At 40.0% G+C, this 18,660-nt stretch overlaps 1 protein-coding gene across 2 annotated transcripts in view; it reads right to left on the bottom strand.

Annotated features, from left to right (window-relative positions):
• The window catches only part of Gabrg3 (gamma-aminobutyric acid type A receptor subunit gamma3), a 657,289-nt gene that overhangs the window by 56,688 nt on the left and 581,941 nt on the right, over window positions 1-18,660 (bottom strand). For both annotated transcript variants that reach the window (XM_029479966.2, XM_021166877.3), the window contains exon 6: window positions 2,602-2,739. In XM_029479966.2, the coding sequence (XP_029335826.1) occupies window positions 2,602-2,739 (138 nt within the window). The remainder of the gene's footprint in view (window positions 1-2,601; window positions 2,740-18,660) is intronic.

The raw sequence follows: 18,660 nt of genomic DNA, 5'->3' as shown, positions 1-18,660 counted from the left end.
ATGGCCATCTGGCCCTAGGGTTCCTCACCTGCCCTCTCTGCTTAGAGCAGATGGCCGGGGAAGCATTTTAAAGCTTTATCTTCAGCACTGGCAATATCTAAACTTCATACACACAGTGGTGTTTGTGGACTTTGGGGAAGTACCATGAGTTGCTACTAAACTTAAAGCATGAATAAACTTCAGAAATATCAGCTGTGCACATTACGCTGTGATGCTTTAGTCACAGTGCTGGAAGAGCGGCCTTCCCTTTGACTGACAACTGGCCTCTCCCTGGGACCCCGCCAGAGCCTGCCAGTGAAATCTACACCAAAAGAAAAGATATTAAAGCAATTAATTTCGGGCCCTAGGCTTCTGTTTGATCTCATCGTCTGAGGTGAGAGTGTGTTTGAAAGCCTGGCTTCTACAACCAAACCCCTTCTGAGCGGCAGAAGATGGCTCTCATCCTAGCTCCCTGCAGGATGGGTCACTGCAAGTCTGAACCTGTTCTGCATAGCTTTGTGCATCCAGCACCACAGCAGATCATACAGCACATTGAAAAAGAATATCAGGTGTCCTGACTATATTGCTTAGAAAAGTTAACTAACAATCCTGGACAGTTTTAGAAATTGTGATACAGCCAGGGAATGGGTTAGCTTGCAAGTGTCTTTGAAGGGGTGGTAGCTCATTATGAGGCTCTCAGTACCAAATTCTTCATCCCCATCTTCTTTAGTCTGAAAACATTAGTTTCCCTTTATTTGTATTGGCAAGTTGGCTGTAAGTAAGGTTCTCTGATTTGTTCATGCTTGCAATCTCAGTGTGTGCATGTTGTCATGCATCCTGGTATAAAGTCAGACATCTCTCTTAGTTTTGCTTGTGTCTTTTCCTCTAGGTACTTAAATACACATTTCCAGCTTGCTGTTTGGCAGTCTACTGACTTTCTTTGCACTCACTCATAGGACTGGACAGTATTGTTGAACATGCAAATTCACATTTTCTATCTATTTAGGACAATTCTTCCCCTCTTTTAATTTAATGTGTATGAACCCCACTCCTCTTTAGGTTTACATAATTTTAAAACCAAAGACACAGGAAAACGTCATATGTTATCTCACTGACTCATTCACTGCCTACCTCTAAATTATTATTGCTTAGATTTGATGCCTTCTACTGATCAGCTTTAGGGTTTATAACTATAATTTTTACTTCTGATTTTGTTGTATGATATTTTTGCATCTTAAATTTAAAAATTCTGGAGCTTTCTTTTTTAAATTTCTAAGTGGTTGTATTTCTTGCTTTTTTAAAAATATAAAATAGTGTTCTCATGAAATTATCCATACTTTTTTTTATGTAGACCTGACTGGCCTTGAACTCATAGAGATTCACCCTGATCTCAAGCACTAAGATTAAAGGCATGTCCCGCCACACCCAAGTCATCTTCTGTTCTCACAAAAAGAATTTATTTCTATCCTAAAGCTATTGTTGAGTAATTTCATTGTTTTAGTCATCTCTTTGTCTCTTTCTGTCTTTATTTGTTTTTCCTTTGGGTTTGGTCAGCAGGCCATATATTTATGCATTATTATGCAATTATTTTTGTGTAAGAGGTGGGAAGGCATTGCTTTAAGCATCTCCCTTCTTACTGCCACCACAGTCAACTTATAGAAGGTATGACCCTTCATCCTTCTAACCTTTATCACGTATACAGGTCTACCTCTCAACTGTAGCATGGGGACACCTGTAAGAAATCTTTCCCTTTCATCTTTTATTTGCTAGTTCTTCAGTGCCCTTCTGAATACATATATGACTTCTATGTAATTTTTCAATTAGATATACTTAATTGTTTAATCAATTAAAAAGCTGATATATTGTTCTAGGCATCAATAAAGTTATTTATTATGGGATTTTAAGAGCAAATTATTTTCACATTAGCAAATAGTAAGATCTTTAGGAAATAATCTAACTCCACTTTATACCTTCCAGAAGAAAGTCAATGAAAAGATAGTTGATTACAACTACTAAATACCAAGTAGGAAGAAGGACACGAACATAAAACATAAATTTATCCAGACTACTTGTCATATAATTGCTGATATATTTTATGTATAAATGATCAATATGATATTTGTTCTCAATGTATCAAAAAATCAAATTTTTCTTATTTTATAGTAATAAAGGAAAAACTAGAATGTATTGTTAAAAACATGTTTCATCAGATCCTTTTATTTGTGAATTCTGAGTGTCACCCGAGTTTCAGGGAAGTCAGCGAAGAACAATCTGCGACATTGGTATAAACCCGATTCATAAGTCTCACAGCCCTAAGCATTGCAGTAGGGTTACATACCAGCCAGTCTTGAGCAATGTAGTTAGGTGCACAGATATAATGTCTCCACAGACTTTATTCAAAAACATAAGTCAGTTCTATCCTACCCAAATTTAAACCTTGAACATATTTCCATCTTTGAATCAGCTGTTTTGCCTAAAACATGGTCCTGGGTGCTCCTTGCTAAGATTCAGCATAAACATACAAATGGAAGTCTACCAGGGCTTGCCTGGAGGTTGGGACACAGGGGATCAAGGTCAAATTTCCCTGTTGGCCTAAAAGCTGACTTAATTAAGTGCTCCTACCTGCAGATGTTGTCACGATTTCTGTAGTGTTTCTGAGGCCCATGAAGTCAAACTGATAGAGCCGCCATGATTTCTGATCAGCTGCCTCAACTGAATTTTTCCTCCAACGATAAACCATTTCTTCTTTGGGGTAGCCATCTAAAAGCAGAGAAGATATTAACACCTGCAAATTTAGATTCATAAAACATTATGTCAAAATTTGTTTCTGATCACCTTGTAGTAGTTACAATTTTAAGTTCTGTTTTTTTAGAGACACAGAAACTCCACAAGTCAAAGGACAAGTGGCTCCTGACACTTGTCTTAATGATGAACAAAGAATTATTTAGCTAGGAGCCTGGCCACGTTTCTATGGGTGCAGTAAATAGGACTATGTTTCTTTAACCTGAACCATGATGATGAGTTGACCTTCCAAGAGAGGAGGTATTTTCCAATGTTAGCATAAGCACCAGTTTTGTCATCCTGGCCTAAGTCTGACATTCATTAACCAAGACTGCTTTATTTGCACCATGTAGATGTCATTACATATATGATTTTATGTATGCCTATACATATATAGATTTTAATGAACTTTTCTCACATAGGCTGATGATGCTTTCTCCAAAGACCACCTAACAAAAATACCAATACCAGCCATGAGAAGCCCTCATTTGAATTGTTGGTCAATACTGTCTGCCTGGCTCCAAAATATAACCTGTTGTTGCTGCCTTTGATTACCTCCCCAGAGGTGAAAGATGAGACTTTATTGCTGAAGATAATACACAAATCAGAAGCAAAGTCTAGAAACCCTATAGCTGGAACTGACCTGAATGCCCCCTCCTTGAGTTCTAGCTTTCATGATATCTGAAGGCATCACGGAAGCTTCTAAGGAAGGAAGGCAACCAACAATTTTAGCCAACTATGATACCTATTAACCAATTCAATTACCAGCATGGCATGATAACCCTAAAAGTGCAGTAGTGGCATATACAACTTGGAGGTAATGAATTGTTCTCTAATTGATCTTTAGATCCACTCAGCAAGAGAAAAGGTATGCTTAGTACTAGGAACCCAGCTAACAGTTATGCTAGTAGAGTCATAATTTTGAGAGGAGAATCTCAACCATTAACTTGCTAAACCAACATAATCCCTAACAATAGTCTATAAACATTTATTATTACACCCATAGATAAGTATATAATCTATCTATCTATCTATCTATCTATCTATCTATCTATCTATCTATCTATCTATCATCTATCATCCACACCATAGAAGACAGGTATCTCCAGAAACATCTTTTTTTTTTAATTTATTTTATGTTATTTAGAGAAGTTGTTATTTTGTAAACAACTGGAAGGAGGACTTATATACCACTGTTTTCTACACATATATTCCATATCCCACTAACAGCAACCACATTTGTTGGTATACTTGTTACAATTGATCACTTGCACAAATAGACATATCATTATCAGTCAGAACTCACAGTTTTTATTACATACTTCACTTTATAGATTGTTATATAGTCTATGGATTAGGCAAACACATATGGCATGTGTTTGTCATTGGTGCTGTCTATGTAGTTCCATGGTCTGGCATATCATCTGTCTTCTTTCTATTCACCCCACAGTTCATCTGGAAACCACTGATGCCTTCATTGGTTCTTTCTTCATGCTTGGCTCCATCAGTGTGAACTTAATGCTGATCACTGGGAGATCTCCACTTTGTTCTATCTGCTCAAACTCATTCACTCCACTGATGAAATTTTTAATTGTAGACATTGTACTTTTCAAGGCTAAGACTTCAATTGGGTTCTTTTAAAGTAGGTTCTATCTTTTAACTACTTTTATGAGATCTGATTAGCATATTTTCATTTAATTATTTAGATATGATTTCCTATACATTTTTCAAAGTGCTAAATAGAGCAGACATAAATTTTTTTTTACTAGTATATCTAACATCTGGGAATCTTTAGTGATGTGTGAGTGTGTGTGTGTTCTCATATGAGTGTGTATTTGTTTATATGTGCTTGTGCACTAAAAGACCAGAGGACAATCTCAGGTTTTTTTATTCCCTAGAAACCAGAAACTCACTGGTCTCCATTGTCCCAGAGAAACATCTATTTCAGGCACAATTTTGTGCTTGCACAGCAAGCACTTTACTAGCTAAGTTATTTCCCTAGCCCCTTCAACAATAATTTCTATTCCAGTTTTATTTTTTTTTTATAGTAGGGACATTTTTCTATTTCCTTACGGGCTCTATACAATTTTAGAAACTAGACATTTAAAACATGGTCTTTTTACTAATTGTTTTAAATTTTCATACCTGTTTCCAATATATTTTGATTATATTCACTTTGATGCTTTCCTCTATCTAGACTTAACCCCACCACCTCCCAACTTTATTTCCTCTTTTATTATTTGTTTTTCATAACCCACTGAGTAAAGTTTTTACTTCTAAAAAAAATCATGGTTGTGGGGTGTGGTTTCCACCCTCTCTTCTGAGGTGATGCAGAGCACCAAGGCAGAGCCTCCAGGTGCTTGGCTAAGGACCTGCACTCACCACTGCCCTCCCTGGTCTCCCTTGATCCCTAGATTCAAGTTCTCCAACTTAAGTGTGCTCATACCTACATTCATATCACAGAGCACAGTGGCCAAACCCAGCTCCTTGATCACTGAACACCTTCCAAAGGCTTTGCTGCCCTGATATTTGTAGAAATGCAGATGATCTCAGCTTTTCAACAAGCATTAGCAAGAGTTTCTTGAGCTTTACCCATCAATCTGTCAGCGATACCATTCTTAAGATCTTTCTCTGATACAACATTTTATAAGATACCACTTCCTCTGAAATAGGCTTTATAGCCAGTGATAAGCCTCCAAACCAAAGCCATTCAAGCTTTGGAACCTGTCAGTGGACTGGAAGCAACAAGAAGCTGGAGCCAGAGCAATTTTCCACAGCCCTTGTACAGTCTGTCAGCACACCGAGAGAACAGAACCTTTATGGAGACTTCTCATCCTTTCTCCTTCTTGACATTTTATGTATGAGACACTGAATTGAAAGTTTTATGTAAAACTCACCATTGATATCTATATTTATTTTTGTTTTTAAAATGTGCTCAGACAAATACTTCTGAATTCTGATTACAGTTTGTTTGTGGGTCCCCCAATCCCACCTCAACACATACAACACACACTTAAATTTAAGGACTGCCTTGCTTTTCATTCATTCTACACAGAGCTCAACCCTCTGAGTAAAACTGTTCTTCTCTGGTGTCCAAAGTTCATGAGTTCAACTGCTGGGCCAGGGGCTCTGAGTCCCAGGCTTCCTGTTCCATGTAGTCATAGCCATCAGGGTTCACTGCCATGACTTAGAGATTGGCCTCACCAAGCCTGAGCATTGTCACGTCCTCCTTGACTTGTGATCCTGTGCCTAGAACTCTCTTCTCTTTGAGGACTAGATTCTGAGTCCTATTGTATGATCCCAGTAGGGTGAGATGGCCACACTCACTTCCCTCAGGACTGAAATCAATTGGATGGCTGTTTTAATTTGATTTTTGGCTTTTCTTAAGGTAGACCTTGCTATATTGTTAAGAGACTGACCTTATCTGTTCAGGGAAGGACACCATCCTTCTAGGCTCTCCCTTTAATTTCTCCCTTTAATTTGTGATTCCTTCTGAGGTTGTTTTGGTCAAGGCCTTTCTTTTGACAGACCCCCGTGCATGATATTCACAAATATTGCTTGTTAATGCTTAAGTTTTTCTCTCTTTACATTCTGTTAATGTTTTTCCTTAAATATCCGTGATTAGAAAACTGCAATTTTCATATCAACCCAAACGTATTCCATTGTAAGTAGGGACCTCCTAATGTGAAGCCACTCAGGTCAAAGGCTCAAAAATAAAATAAGAAAAAAAAATCGTACCACTGTGTTTTAGTTAGGGTTTTATTACTGTGAATAGACACCATGGCCATAACAACCCTTATAAAGGAACATTTCATAAGTTTGGGGGGTCTGGCTTACAGTACAGAGGTTTATTCCATTATTGCCATGGCAGGAAGCATGCTGGTTCACAGGAAGATAGTCTTGGAAAGTTACTGGAGAGTTCTATGTCTAGATCAGCAGGCAGCAGGAAAGAGAGTGCTACTGGGTCCATCATGGGCTTCTGAAACCCCAAAGTCCACCTCCACAGTGACACACTTCCTATAACAAGGGCATACCTCTCTAACAAGGCCATAGCTCTGAATAGTGCTACTCCCTATGAGTCCAGGAGGGCCATTTTCATTCAAACCACCATACAATGGATTCAGATCTTGCCACCACCGGGTCATAATCCTATTAAAATTGAGGCTTTTTTTCAAGGTTGTGTCTTCTTTTTGTGGAGAATATAGATAGGATTCCTACATTATAATAATGCTTTGGTATTGAAGAAAGCATAGAAATATATTTCACTGATATAATGATTGTACCTCTCATATCTGTAGATTCATATGCTAAAGCCATAGTCCTGAGTGGCTTCACATTAGGAGGTCCCTCCCTACTTACAATGGAATAAATGATTTAATAAAACATGCAGTTGATCTCCGCCCCACCCCTGGCAGTCTATAAGCACACACCATCAAGCAGAAGTAGCCTTTTCTACATACTAAAGAGTCCTCAGCAGGCACTCAATCTGTTCACCCCAGATGGTGAAATTCCTTGTCTGCCAAACAGAGGAAATGAATTGTGTTTAAGCTGATTGGTGTATGGAATTTTGTTGCAATGACCTGATATCCTCACATATGGATCAATTAGTACTGGCTCAGGTAACAAGAATCTCTGAGTTCAGGATCCCACCACTTCCCTCTAGACTTGTTTTCTTATAATTTCAGACCTGGATAGAAGAGATTGAGACTAAGAGTAAGGAATTACACTTCACACAGCTTTTGTGAGGAGAAGAGTCAAATTTTCTTTGTCTAATAAGAGTTAAGTGCCATTCTAGTTTGTTACACTTGACCTACTTTGAAAAATATGTAGAGGGAGGAGGGGGCAGTGCTGGTTTAAAAAGTTACTGGGCGATTGTTCCCCATCTGCTTTTTCTGTATGGAAGAAAAGCAATTCTTCTTGGGAATTGTGATCAGTTTCTTGTTTGGAGTTATCAGTGTGCTCATGCATAATAATTGTTCTGATGCTATGAAAAATGTAATTTTCCCAATGCAAACATCACACACATATATCAGAAGTAAGAAAACAATCAATCATAAACTTATCACTGTTGTGATAAGAGCCTAGTTGTGAAGATGCATTGTAGTATGCTGGATATGGTGGAATCTATTGTTGACCACAACATTGCAGCCAGCACTTAGAAACTGTTTTATTCTCTTCCTTAAAATTCTTGATGCAGAGATTCTCAACTCCATACAGTGCAGTGTATGGTATCTTTATTGCTAGAGAAAGACCTTTGAATGGGGACTGTTGTCTAACTTTAAGGTATTAAATAACTGGTTTTAAGATATTATAAAAGCCATACATCTTTCAAGGTTTTATCTTTTCAAAAACATATGGGGAAATACTTCTTCCTGAAAACCCAGCTATACCACTTTTGGGCATATACCCAAAAGATATTCTAAGACACCACAAGGACACATGCTCCACTATGTTCATAGCAGCCTTATTTGTAATAGCCAGAAGCTAGAAACAACCCAGATGTCCCTCCACTGAGGAGTGGATACAGAAAATGTGGTTCATTCACACAATTAGAGCTATTAAAAACAAGGACATCATGAATTTTGCAGGCAATTGGATGGAACTAGAAAATATCATCCTGAGTAAGGTAACCCAGACCTACATGCATGGTATGTACTCACTGATAAGTGGATATTGGCCAAAAAGTTCAGAATACCCACCATACAACTCAGACCATATGAAGCTTAACAAGAAAGAAGGCCCAGGTGTAGATACTTCAGTGATACTTACAAGATGGAACAAAATAACCACAGGAGGCAGAGAGTGGGAGGAATCTGGGTGGGATAATGGAGGGGGAGGGGAAAGAGGGGGCAGTATTGGATATGGAGGACACATAAAAGAAGTCTAGACAGTCAGGACAATAAATGGAAATATGCAGCTTCTTGGGGTAAGGGTTGAAGAGCCTCTGGAAAATCCCAGAGACCTTGGGATGTGAGAGGCTCCCAGGATTCAATAGGGATGATCTTATCTGAAATGCCCAACAGTAGAGAAGTGGAACCTGAAGAGACCACCTCCAGTAGATAGATATGGCCATTAAATGAGATGTAGGACCACCCACCTTTTTAAAATTTTTTTGCCCAGAATTGGGCCTGTCTAAAAAAATTGCAGAGATAAACATGGAGCATAGAATGAAGGAAAGGCCATCCAGACACTGGCCCAATTTGGGATCTTTCCCATGTGCAAGCACTAAACCTTGCCACTCTTACTGATGCCATATTGTGCTTGCAGACAGGAGCCTAGCATGCCTGTCCTTTGAGAGGCTCTACCAGCAACTGACTGAGACAGATGCAGATACTTACACCCAACCATTGGAAAGAGGTCAGGGACCCTCATGGAAAAGTTAGGGGAAGAGCTGAAGGAGCTGAAGGGGATTACAACCCTATAGGAAGAACAACAGCATCAACTAACCTGAACCCCTCAGAGTTCCCAGAGACCAAGCCACTAAGAAAAGAGCATACATGGGCTGGTCCTTGGCCACTGGCACATATGTAGCAGAGGACTGCCTTGTCTGGTTTCAGTGGGAGAAGATGGACTTAATCCTATAGAAACCTGATGCTCCAGGGAAGGAAAAGGCTAGTGTGTGGGTGGAGAGTAAGGTGGGTGTAGGTTGGTGGGATAGAAACAAAGGGGAGGAGGGATGGAGTGAAGAACTCAGGGAGGGGGGACCAAGAATGGGGGGAACATTCATAATGTAAATAAATAACATAATTTAATAAAAAAAAGATAAAAAGAATCCTCAATACAGAGATTCTCAACTTGGTACAGTGCCTAATATGGTGTCTTTATTTCTAAAGAAAGGCCTTTGGTATGGAGATCTTGAGACATAGTGGCTATGGATTCCAGAAGATTAAATCTCCTAGTTTAAGGAGATTTAATCTGGGCTACACCTTTCATCTGGGATTAAAGGTGTGGTGGAACACACCTTTAATCTGGGCTACACCTTCTGCTGGAGACAATATAAGGACATTGGAAGAAGGGAGTCTAGCTCTTGCTCCTTCGCCTGCTTGCCATGTGAGACTGAGTAACTGCTGGATCCTTGGACTTCCATTCACAGCTGTGACTGAACCATTGTTGGGAATTGGGCTGCCGACTGTAAGTCATCAATAAATTCTTTTACTATATAGAGACTATCCATAAGTTCTGTGACTCTAGAGAACCCTGACTAATACAGAATTTGGTGAGTAGTACTCCATTGTGTAAATGTACCATAATTTCTGTATCCATTCCTCTGTTGAGAGGCATCTGGGTTCTTTCCAGCTTCTGGCTATTATAAATAAGGCTGCTATGAACATAGTGGAGCATGTGTCCTTCTTACCGGTTGGGACATCTTCTAGATATATGCCCAGGAGAGGTATTGCTGGATCCTCCGGTAGTACTATGTCCAATTTTCTGAAAAACGCCAGACTGATTTCCAGAGATGTTGTACAAGCTTGCAATCCCACCAACAATGTAGGACTGTTCCTCTTTCTCCACATCCTCGCCAGCATCTGCTGTCACCTTAATATTTGATCTTAGCCATTCTGACTGCTGTGAGGTGGAATCTCAGGGTTGTTTTGATTTGAATTTCCCTGATGACTAAGGATGTTGAACATTTTTTCAGGTGCTTCTCTGCCATTTGGTATTCCTCAGGTGAGAATTCTTTGTTCAGTTCTGAGCCCCATTTTTTAATGGGGTTATTTGGAGTCCACCTTCTTGAGTTCTTTATATATATTGGATATTAGTCCCTTATCTGATTTAGGATAGGTAAAGATCCTTTCCCAATCTGTTGGTGGTTTTTTTGTCTTATTGATGGTGTCTTTTGCCTTGCAGAAGCTTTGCAGTCCCACTTGTCAATTCTCGATCTTACAGGACAAGCCATTGCTGTTCTATTCAAGAATTTTTCCCCTGTGCCCATATCTTCAAGGCTTTTCCCCACTTTCTCCTCTATAAGTTTCAGTGTCTCTGGTTTTATGTGAAGTTCCTTGATCCACTTAGACTTGACCTTAGTACAAGGAGATAGGAATGGATCAATTCGCATTCTTCTACATGATAACAACCAGTTGTGCCAGCACCATTTGTTGAAAATGCTGTCTTTCTTCCACTGGATGGTTTTAGCTCCCTTGTCAAAGATCAAGTGACTATAGGTGTGTAGGTTCATTTCTGGGTCTTCAATTCTATTCCATTGGTCTACTTGTCTGTCACTATACCAGTACCATGCAGTTTTTATCACAATTGCTCTGTAGTAAAGCTTTAGGTCAGGCATGGTGATTCCACCAGAGGTTCTTTTATCCTTGAGAAGATTTTTTGATATCCTAGGTTTTTTGTTATTCCAGATGAATTTGCAGATTGCACTTTCTAATTCGTTGAAGAATTGAGTTGGAATTTTGATGGGGATTGCATTGAATCTGTAGGTTGCTTTTGGCAAGATAGCCATTTTTACAATGTTGATCCTGCCAATCCATGAGCATGGGAGATCTTTCCATCTTCTGAGATCTTCTATACTTTCTTTCTTCAGAGACTTGAAGTTTTTACTATACAGATCTTTCACTTCCTTAGTTAGAGTCACACGAAAATATTTTATATTATTTGTGACTATTGAGAAGGGTGTTGTTTACCTAATTTCTTTCTCAGCCTGTTTATTCTTTGTGTAGAGAAAGGCCATTGATTTGTTTGAGTTAATTTTATATCCAGCTACTTCACCGAAGCTGTTTATTAGGTTTAGTTGTTCTCTGGTGGAATTTTTAGGGTCTCTTATATATAATATCATATCATCTGCAAAAAGTGATATTTTGACTTCATCTTTTCCAATTTGTATCCCTTTGATCTCCTTTTGTTGTCGAATTGCTCTGACTAGGACTTCAAGTACATTGTTGAATAGATATGGAGAAAGTGGACAGCCTTGTCTAGTCCCGTATTTTAGAGGGATTGCTTCAAGCTTCTCACCATTTACTTTGATGTTGGCTACTGGTTTGCTGTAGATTGCTTTTATCATGTTTAGGTATGGGCCTTGAATTCCTGATCTTTCCAAGACTTTTATCATGAATGGGTGTTGGATCTTGTCAAATGCTTTTTCCGCATCTAATGAGATGATCATGTGGTTTTTGTCTTTGAGTTTGTTTATATACTGGATTACGTTGATGGATTTCCATATATTGAACCATCCCTGCATCCCTGGGATGAAACCTACTTGGTCAGGATGGATGATTGTTTTGATGTGTTCTTGGATTCGGTTAGCAAGAACTTTATTGAGGATTTTTGCATCAATATTCATAAGGGATATTGGTCTGAAGTTTACTATCTTTGTTGTGTCTTTTTGTGGTTTAGGTATCAGAGTAATTGTGGCTTCATAGAATGAGTTGGGTAGAGTACCTTCTGTTTCTATTTTGTGGAATAGTTTGTGAAGAACTGGGATTAGATCTTCTTTGAAGGTCTGATAGAACTCTGCACTAAACCCATCTGGTCCTGGGCTTTTTTTGGTTGGGAAACTATTAATGACTGCTTCTATTTCTTTGGGGGATATGGGGCTGTTTAGATCATTAACCTGATCTTGATTCAACTTTGGTACCTGGTATCTGTCTAGAAACTTCTCCATTTCATCCAGGTTCTCCAGTTTTGTTGAGTATAACCTTTTGTAGAAGGATCTGATGGTGTTTTGGATGTCTTCAGGATCTGTTGTTATGTCTCCTTTTTCATTTCTGATTTTTGTTAATTAGAATGCTTTCCCTGTGCCTTCTAGTGAGTCTGGCTAAGGGTTTATCTATCTTGTTGATTTTCTCAAAGAACCAGCTACTTGGTTGGTTGATTTTTTGAATAGTTCTTCTTGTTTCCACTTGATTGATTTCACCCCTGAGTTTGATTATTTCCTGCCATCTACTCCTCTTGGGTGAATTTTCTTCCTTTTGTTCTAGTGCTTTTAGGTGTGTTGTCAAGCTGCTAATGTGTCCTCTCTCTAGTTTCTTTTTGGAGGCACTCAGAGCTATGAGTTTTCCTCTTAGAAATGCTTTCATTGCGTCCCATAAGTTTGGGTATGTTGTGGCTTCATTTTCATTGAACTCTAAAAAGTCCTTAATTTCTTTCTTTATTCCTTCCTTGACCAAGGTATCATTGAGAAGAGTGTTTTTCAGTTTCCACGTGAAGGTTGGCTTTCTATTAGTTATTTTGTTATTGAAGATCAGCTTTAGTCCATGGTGATCTGATAGGATGCATGGGACAATTTCAATATTTTTGTATCTGTTGTGGCCTGTTTTGTGACCAATTATGTGGTCAATTTTGGAGAAGGTACCATGGGGTGCTGAGAAGTAGGTATATCCTTTTGTTTTAGGATATAATGTTCTGTAGATATCTGCCAGATCCATTTGATTCATAACTTCTGTTAGTTTCACTGTGTCCCTGTTTAGTTTCTGTTTTCATGATCTGTCCATTGGTGAAAGTGGTGTGTTGAAGTCTCCCACTATTATTGTGTGAGGTGAAATGTGTGCTTTGAGCTTTACTAAAGTTTCTTTAATGAATGTGGCTGCCTTTGTATTTGAGCATAGATATTCAGAATTGATAGTTCCTCTTGGAGGATTTTACCTTTGATGAGAATGAAGTGCCCCTCCCTGTCTTTTTTGATGACTTTGGGTTGGAAGTCAATCTTATCAGATATTAGAATGGCTTCTCCAGCTTGTTTCTTCCTACCATTTGCTTGGAAAATTGTTTTCCAGCCTTTCATTCTGAGGTAGTGTCTATCTTTTTCTCTGAGATGAGTTTCCTGTAAGCAGCAAAATGTTGGGTCTTGTTTGTGTAGCCAGCCTGTTAGTCTATGTCTTTTTATTTGGGAGTTGAGTCCATTGATATTAAGAGATATTAAGTAAAAGTAATTGTTTCTTCCTGTTATTTTTGTTGTTAAAGTTGGCATTCTGTTCTTGTGGCTGTCTTCTTTTAGGTTTGTTGAGGGATTACCTTCTTGTTTTTTCTAGGGCTTGGTTCCTGTCCTTGTATTGGTTTTTTTCTGTTATTATCCTTTGAAGGGCTGGATTTGTGGAGAGATAATGTGTGAATTTGGTTTTGACGTGGAATACTTTGGTTTCTCTATCTCTGTTAATTGAGAGTTTGGCTGGGTATAGTAGCCTGGGCTGGAATTTGTGTTCTTTTTGTGTCTGTATAACATCTTTCCAGGATCTTCTGGCTTTCATAGTCTCTGGTGAAAAATCTGGTGTAATTTTGATAGGCTTGCCTTTATATGTTACTAGGCCTTTTTCTCTTACTGCGTTTAGTATTCTATCTTTATTTAGTTCATTTGTTGTTCTGATTATTATGTGTCGGGAGGAATTTCTTTTCTGGTCCAGTCTATTTGGAGTTCTGTAGGCTTCTTGTATGTTCATGGGCATCTCTTTCTTTAGATTTGGGAAGTTTTCTTCTATAATTTTGTTGAAGATGTTTGCTGGTCCTTTGATTTGAAAATCTTCATTCTCATCCACTCCTATCATCAGTAGGTTTGGTCTTCTCATTGTGTCCTGGATTTCCTGCATGTTTTGAGTTAGGATCTTTTTGCATTTTCCATTTTCTTTGATTGTTGTGCTGATGTTCTCTATGGAATCTTCTGCACCTGAGATTCTCTCTTCCATCTCTTGTATTCTGTTGCTGATGCTCGCATCTATGGTTCCAGATTTCTTTCCTAGGGTTTCTATCTCCAGCGTTGCCTCACTTTGGGTTTTCTTTATTGTGTCTACTTTCCTTTTTAGGTCTTGGATGGTTTTTTTCAATTCCATCACCTGTTTTGTTGTGTTTTCCTGCAATTCTTTAAGGGATTTTTGTTCTTCCTCTTTAATGTCTTCTACTTGTTTAGCAGTGTTCTCCTGTATTTCTTTAAGTGAGTTATTAAAGTCCTTCTTGATGTCCTCTACCATCATCATGAGATATGGTTTTCAATCCAGGTCTAGCTTTTCGGGTGTGGTGGGGTGCCCTGGACTGGGCGAAGTGGGAGTGCTGGGTTCTGATGATGGTGAGTGGTCTTGGTTTCTGTTAGTAAGATTCTTACGTTTACCTTTCGCCATCCGGTAATCTCTGGAGTTGTTATAGTTGTCTCTGTTTAGAGATTGTTCTTCTGGTGATTCTGATTACTCTCTATCAGCAGACCTGGGAGACAGGCTCTCTCCTCTGAGTTTCAGTGGTTAGAGCACTCTCTGCTGACAAGCTCTCCTCTTAAAGGGAAGGTGCACAGATATCTGGCGTTTGGACCTCCTCCTGGCTGAAGAAGAAGGCCCAAAACAGGACCTTTCCCAGATGCTGTGTTGCTTTGGCAGGTCACAGAAGCTGTCAGCTTCTGTGGTGCACACTCTCACCTGTGCGGACTAATTTCCTAAGTTTGGCGGAGTCCCGGATCCAAGATGGCGCTCCCTGCTCCTGAGGCAGAGGGCTCCTGTGCAGGGCCGACCACTGTCCTCTGGCTGGGAGGGTGCTGGCAGACTGCGGCCCCAAAAGTGTGCTGCCTCAGTGGCTTTGTGGCTCCCGCCTGTCCCAGAAGCTGTCTGCCTCTGTGGTGCACACTCTCACCTGTGCATGCTAAATTCCTAAGTTTGGTGGAGTCCCAGATCCATGATGGTGCTCCCGTGCTGGGCGGACCACTGTCCTCCGGCTGGGAGGATGCTGGCAGACTGCGGCCCCAAAAGGGTGCTGCCTCAGTGGCTTTGTGGCTCCCGCCTGTCCCAGAAGCTGTTTGCCTCTGTGGTGCACACTCTCACCTGTGCAGACTAAGTTCCTAAGTTCTGCGGAGTCCCAGAACCAAAATGGTGCTCCCTGCTCCTGAGGCAGAGGGCTCCCATGCAGGGCCGACCACTGTCCTCTGGCTGGGAGGGTGCCGGATGTCTGCGGGCCCCAAAAGGGTGCTGCCTCAGTGGCTCTGTGGCTCCCACCTGTCCCAGAAGCTGTCTGCCTCTGTGGTGCACACTCTCACCTGTGCAGACTAAGTTCCTACATTCGGTGGAGTCCTGGAACCAACCAGATACTCTTATTAAGGAATATTTACAACTCTATGTCCAGATATAGCTAAAAACATAGACATAAACAACCAAGACAATATGTCTTCCCCCAGAAGCCAGTAGCCCTACTTCAGTAGATCCAGAGCAAAGCAATTTAGCTGAAACACATGGCCAGGACTTCAAAACTGATATTATGAATATCTTCAAGAATCTTAAGAAGACTATAAATGTCTTAATAAAGTCCTTAAAACTTAAATAAACAGTTGAATAAAACAATGGACATCATTGGAGGCATGAAAAACTAAATGGACAAAACAAAGAAAGATTATTAAAGCTTTTGGTGTGATCTCGGTTGAGGGCCCTAAGGTCCCCAACGGACTCTCCACACTGCAGGCACTCTAACACACCCGGGACCTTGAGGTAACTGGTGAGTAGAATGCAACATCAGTTCCAAAAAACCCAGAGGGCCTTGTGCTAGCAGGAACACGGACAAAGGACAGCTGCCTGACCAGTGGCTGGGATTCATTCTGGTCAGAACCACCCCTGCTCCATCTTAGGTAAGATCTCGGCACAGGGCCCCAAGGTCCCCAGAGGTCTCTCCACGCTGCAGGACACCCAGGACCCTGAGATCACTGGTGAGTGGAAAACAACAAAAACCAGAGGGTCTTGTGCTAGCAGCAACAGGGTCAAAGGACAAAGGCAAGTCCTAGCATACCCAGAATCATGGGATCACTGAGACCAGTCTACATAGGAGAACACATGGGCAGCAGAAGCAACAGAGCTTCTTGGACAGGGTCCCTTGGGCCTTCATCCTCAGCCAGGAGACAAAGCTGAGACTCTGACCCCTGGAAACCTTCCCTGCCAGAGGAGAGTTTGCCTCCAGGGAGGGCTCTGACCCCAGGAATCAGGAGGTGGATCTGAGCTCCACACTTCTGTGCACCTTCCCTGCAAGAGGAGAGCTTGCCTGCAGAGAGTGCTCTGACAACTGGGACTCAAGAGAGAGTTGGTCTCCCAGGAGTGCTGACAGAAGCTAAAGAATCACAGGATGAACAAGGTCCAGCAAGAGACAGCTATAGCATCTAACACCAGAGATTACCAGAAGGCAAAAGGGAAACAAAGGAAACTTACTAACAGAAACCAGGATGACTGGGCATAATCAGAACCCAGTATGCTCACCACAGCCAGTCCTGGATAATCCAACACACCCAAAAAGCAAGATTCTGATCTAAAATCATATCTCATGATGCTGGTAGAAGATTTTAAGAAGGAAATTAATAACTCACTTAAAGAAATACAGGAGAACACTGCTAAACAGGTAGAAGCCCTTAAAGAGGAAACAGAAAAATCCTTTAAAGAATTACAGGAGCCGGGCGATGGTGGCACATGCCTTTAATCCCAGCACTTAGGAGATAGAGGCAGGCTGATTTCCGAGTTCAAGGCCAGCCTGGTCTACAAAGTGAGTTCCATGTCATCCAGGGCTATACAGAGAAACCCTGTCTCCAAAAAGTCCATAGCCAAAAGCCAAAAGCCAAAAGCCAAAAGCCAAAAGCCAAAAGCCAAAAGCCAAAAAAAAAAAAAAAAAAAGAAAGAAAGAAAGAAAGAAAGAAAGAAAGAAAGAAAGAAAGTAAAAGAAAGAAAGAATTATAAAAAACACAACCAAACAGGTGATGGAGTTGAACAAAACCATCCAAGATCTAAAAATGGAAGTAGAAACAATGAGAAAAAAACACAAAGGGTGACAACTCTGGAGATAGAAATCCTAAGAAAGAAATCAGAAACCATAGATGCAAGCATCAGAACAGAATACAAGAGATGGAAGAGAGAATCTCAGGTGCAGAAGATTCCATAGAGAACATCGGCACAACAATCAAAGAAAATGCAAAATGTAAAAAAGATCCTAACTCAAAACATCCAGGAAATCCAGGACACAATGAGAAGACCAAATCTACAGATAATAGGAGTAGATGAGAATGAAGATTTTCAACTCAAAGGGCCAGCAAATATCTTCAACAAAATTATAGAAGAAAACTTCCAAAACCTAAAGAAAGAGATGCCCATGAACATACAAGAAGCCTACAGAACTCCAAATAGACTGGACCAGAAAAGAAATTCCTTCTGACACATAATAATTAGAACAACAAGTGCACTAAATAAGGATAGACTATTAAAAGCAGTAAGGGAAAAAGGTCAAGTAACATATAAAGGCAGATCTATTAGAATTACTCCAGACTTCTCACCAGAGACTATGAAAGCCAGAAGATCCTGGACAGATGTTATACGGACCATAAGAGAACACAAATGCCAACCCATGCTACTATACCCAGGAAAACTCTCAATTACCATAATGGAGAAACCAAAGTATTCCATGACAAAACTAAATTCACACAATACCTTTCCATGAATCCAGCCCTTCAGAGGATAATAATGGGAAAACACCAACACAAGGATGAAAACTATTCCCTAGAAAGAGCAAGAAAGTAATCCTTCAATGAACCTAAAAGAAGACAGCCACAAGAACTGAATCCGAACTCTAACAACAAACTTAACAGGAAGCAATAATTACTTTTCCTTAATATCTCTTAATATCAATGGACTTAACTCCCCAATAAAAAGACATAGACCAACAGGCTGGCTACACAAACAGGACCCAACATTTTTCTGCTTATAGGAAACCCACCTCAGGGAAAAAGACAAGCACTACCTCAGGGTGAAAGGTGGAAAACAATTTTCCAAGCAAATGGTCTGAAGAAACAAGCTGGAGTAGCCATTCTAATATCTAATAAAATTGACTTCCAACCCAAAGTTATCAAAAAAGACAAGGAGAGGCACTTCATACTCATCAAACGTAAAATATTCCAAGATGAACTCTCAATTCTGAATATCTATGCTCCAAATGCAAGGGCAGCCACATTCCTTAAAGAAA

This window comes from Mus caroli, unplaced genomic scaffold (assembly GCF_978045245.1).
Source record: "Mus caroli unplaced genomic scaffold, Mus_caroli_1 scaffold_8, whole genome shotgun sequence".
Taxonomy (NCBI): domain Eukaryota; kingdom Metazoa; phylum Chordata; class Mammalia; order Rodentia; family Muridae; genus Mus; species Mus caroli.
Note: the sequence above shows the minus strand (reverse complement) of the source record. Positions and strands in the feature narration are given on the sequence as shown.